Raw genomic sequence first — 4254 nt, 5'->3', positions numbered from 1 at the left:
TCCAAATTCTTCCTGAATTCCTCTACGACTGCTCGCTCCTTTCTTAAAGTTTCAGAATGTGAAAGGTCAGTCCAAATCATGCTGACAGAGTCAATCTTTCCTTTAAGCTCCCTTTTAGCCCGTACATAATCTTTCTCCTTTTGCGAGAGTTTATATTGCAATCCCTTTTCCTTGTAAGTGTGGGGGCGTTTAGATTTTCGAGGCCCAGGATCCTCAGTGTTCGATGCTTGTTCTTCGTCAATCCTTTGAAGAGGCTCGCTCTTACTGTTCTTTGACGTAGATTCTGAAATACCGTCCGCGGTAGCTGAAGGTTCCGAAGTTTCCATAGTTAAATCTAAATCCAAATCCAAATCATTGGTCCAGTCCACGGTCCAAATTTTACGAAGTTCCGAACAAGAGCAGTTCGAGATAATACTGAGCAGAAATTTCTTGAATTCCGCGAACAAGTTTTACTGTAACCACAAACGATCAAACAAACCGATGCAGTTATGGCTGGTGAATTTACTGACTCAAACAAAGTCGTAAAACTAAAGAAATAAAGGAAAACAATACAAACAGAAAAGATTAATTAGGGTGACGATCGATGTCGTAAATAAAATCGAATTTAAAGCAAATACAAATCACAAAAAGGCAGCAAAAATTGAAAACAGATGAAATCTAACCTTGTCCAGCCTTGAAATACAATAAATTCTGGAAAAAATACGCTAAACGAGCGCCCAAAACGATCTAAAATATCCAACTGTGAATCGCTAGTCGACCACACTACCGCTTAACTAACATGGTCACGTGACCAGAAAGGGCGCCAAAAACCAAAGGCGGAGGCCTGGACAGGCAACAAAAACTGGCTACAGTTACAGTATGTATGTATGCGTGTGTGTGTGTGTCAGTGTGTGTCAGTGTGTGTCAGTGTGTGTGTAGTTTCAAACTGAACAACAGCAAACAATTTCATTGTGAATAAACTCAGACTAGAGAAAATTACATGTAATTACTTTATTGTATGAGATTTACAGCTTTAGCGACTCCCCCTTTTATTGCTAAAAAGGTCTTTTTGTTATTAAAACAACAACTGCCTTCAGATGTGTCACTTTATTAAAAAAAAGTACTCTGGGTTAATCATAGTTCATGTAAACAAGAATTCATTGATGACTTCATAAGTGACTCAGATTTAAAGGGTATCATTCTGAGTTAGGACTTCCTGTGCTAAAATAGAGTTTAAAAATCATATTTCCCACCTGGTTGTTATGAAGTAGCACACCCCATCAAACCAATCCCCTGTCCCAGGACAACCCTGGAAAAAATGTTCCCATTTTGCAGAACTGTCGATAGTGAACTAATTACTCATTGGATCAATAACACCATTTGCTATATGTTATTAATAGTACTTAAATATTTTTCTCACATTGAATAGGCAATCTATGATACAATGGAACTCGTGGAATTTGGTTGTTTTCAGCTTTAAATTTTCAGTTGGATTGAAAGATATTGCATATATTACATTCCAAGGTTACTTCTTTATCACGATGCCTCACACTTGAAACGAACCCATGACCCTTTAGATTCAGCAGCTTTCTCAGGAACTTGAACACAGTCTAGATGGTACCATTCTGAACAATGATCACACCGGATATATGGCTTGTTATCGTTTGGAAATCGACACACACAGTGTATTGGTAGTGTTAATGTTTTGACTGTCTTGTGAAAGGGAACCCTTCTCTGTGTACGGGGAAATGGCAACATGTGCTGACTTGCAGTGCAGTCTACCAAGTGATTTCTGAAGGATGGAGCCTCATAACTGCATTCCACCGGATTCAAACCATGACAGATGTCTGTGGCAAATGCTACAGCGAGCAAGCCACAGTCATTGCCATTGGTTTTCAGCTGCACCTTCTGGTTTACCATTTTAATTGAACTCTCCACACTGACCAGCAATCGACACGCATGGTCAATTGCAACTGGCTTGGCTCGAGTACCAAGACTGTCGAACACATTGACATGACCAGGAAGTGCATCCAACAGTACTAAGGCAAACCCAGTGATTTCCGGTGTTCACAACTTGAACAAATTCATGTAATGTAGGTGATACAAGAGGGCCAATAATTGAAGTGTCTTCAAGACCATTGACACAGGGAAATTGTTCCTTCAATAACAGTTGTGCTGCAGTCACTTCTTTGTCTATAAGCCAGCCATCTGGTCTCAAGATGTTTTCTTTGTTTCCAGGATAAAGAGTAAGCTTGCCATTACTATCAGGTATGTCGACCCACACATCAGGATCAGGGGATGTCTCGTCTACAACAATGAATTTGGCATCAGAGTTGGCAGTACAAGGTTGATCCTGTGATTTAGGAGAAGTTTGAACTCCAGACTTAACATCAGGCTTAGGAGGGATAGTAGATTCCTTTCCTAGGACCTCTTCATCACTGGGACCAATTGCAGGAGGTACAGGATTAGGAGTGCATGTGTTTTCCAAGAACATCTCTTCACAGTTGGTTGTACCATGATCAGCCATGTCATTACCCTTGTAGTCTAAATCCATTGAGACAATTTCACACTTAATATCACAGTCACTCGGACTCGTTTTGGCACGCTTAGGAAAGTGTTGCCCTGCTGTTATGTCAACATTGACCTTGTACGTCCTTTTCATTGTTTCGGCCCTTCGACTGTGGCGATCAGAGAAAGGCTGTCTGGTTTTAGCTTTTGGGATCTCCTGAAAGCTACTGGCACTTCCTGACTTGGATGTACTTGTACATGTAGCTGGTGGCTTTTTTAAAACAAGGCCTTCTTCCTTTTGGACAGCATTGCTTAAGATGTGAATGCAATCACGTAGAAGGGTGTACACTTCCTTCAAGCTCTCCGTATAATCAACAATATGAGTCAATGCTGTTACCTGTTTTATGGCCTCTTAATTTACCCTTAGTGTTCCACTTTCTGCTTGTTTTTTTTGTCGTTCATGAGGTGCTGACGGCTCTACATTGAAAGTCACGTATGTAACATTTTCTTCTGGTATCGCACCATCCTCTATGTCCCTCTAGTCAATGTTAGCAAGTGGCTCTTTAAAAAATACGACATCGCGATCCAGGGTAAGGAAAGGAGATTCTCTAGAATGCAGAGGGAATTTTTTTAAATCCCCACTCTTTGAAATTCTTGAACACTGCTAGGAAGTGCTGGCAAGGAAGGTGGTGCTTCTCCCATTCGGCGCACTCACAATTTGGCATTGTTTCAGCGTCACCAAAAGACAAGTTATACCAGCGACCTTGGGTATTGGGATCCAGGCTTTTAACTTTAAATGAGCCTCGTTCTTCGTCTGTCAATTGAATACATTCTTTCTCCATCTTGGTAGCAGACCACAGCCTATCCAGGCAATGATTGACAAGCGAGGAAGGACGATCGTGCAGATAATGTGGCACCTCAGCATTATACTGGCGGTACTGACTGGAAAACCGAACATTATTTTCAAGATATCTGTTAACAGTAAAAGGACGGATAATTAAATTGTGTTCTGTAATAGGAGTTAGAACTTGTCAGAGCTCTACTTTTCCTCTTAATTAGTTGATGAATTAAATCAATAAGTATTCGCACGTTGTGGGGAGAGGGAGAGTCGAGGGAGAAAGAAAAAGAGATGATTATTGGACCTCGGAAATGATCTAGTGTGCAAACATAAAAAAGTAATCGCCGAAAACCTCAAAAAATTATATCATGAACGCGAGTAAATTATTATGTGAAATGTTTAAGAAATATATGGTTTTAATGAAAAAAGTTGTTATCTTTTCACTGATAATGTTCGTGTACTGACAAAGGCTAGAAGATGGGAACATTTCTAACTTAGAATGGAAGGTGCGCTAGCCTTGTATTGTCTCAGCCACGTTTTTTCAAACCACTTTCTATAAAGTGGGATTCCCCAAATTTCCTCGTCATCTTTTAGAAGGTCCACCTTCCTCTCGAACTCCTTGACGGTCCTGGCACGGGCTAGCCTTCTCGTGGCAGCTAATGCCTTGGCTTTTAAATGGCTAATTCCGTTATTGGTTTTTGACATTCAACGCTCACATGCTTGCTCTCTGTAAAAATCGCATATGTATACCAGACATTCTAATAAAAGGAGAAAAAGTTTTAACGTCAATCACACGGCAGTCTCGATCCGCACATCATTTGGACATTGAAAAAGAAGAAAAATGGAGCAAGAACACACAAACACAACACATAAAAATCAAAACATAATTCCCATTTTACTCGTGTCAGAGGTACCTGGGAAGAGATCCT

The 4254-nt window shown here is 40.4% G+C and overlaps 1 protein-coding gene across 1 annotated transcript in view; it reads right to left on the bottom strand.

Annotated features, from left to right (window-relative positions):
- The window catches only part of LOC148730814 (uncharacterized), a 6214-nt gene extending 5354 nt beyond the window's left edge, over window positions 1-860 (bottom strand). The window contains exons 1-2 of the mRNA XM_088761275.1: window positions 663-860; window positions 1-527 (exon numbers count right to left, since the gene is read on the bottom strand). The exon at window positions 1-527 is cut by the window's left edge and continues 5354 nt beyond it. Of these exons, the coding sequence (XP_088617401.1) occupies window positions 1-326 (326 nt within the window). The 5' untranslated portion in view covers window positions 327-527; window positions 663-860. The remainder of the gene's footprint in view (window positions 528-662) is intronic.
- Window positions 861-4254: the final 3394 nt, after the last annotated feature.

Source organism: Stylophora pistillata, chromosome 5, assembly GCF_964205215.1.
Source record: "Stylophora pistillata chromosome 5, jaStyPist1.2, whole genome shotgun sequence".
In the NCBI taxonomy this organism is placed as follows: domain Eukaryota; kingdom Metazoa; phylum Cnidaria; class Anthozoa; order Scleractinia; family Pocilloporidae; genus Stylophora; species Stylophora pistillata.
Note: the sequence above shows the minus strand (reverse complement) of the source record. Positions and strands in the feature narration are given on the sequence as shown.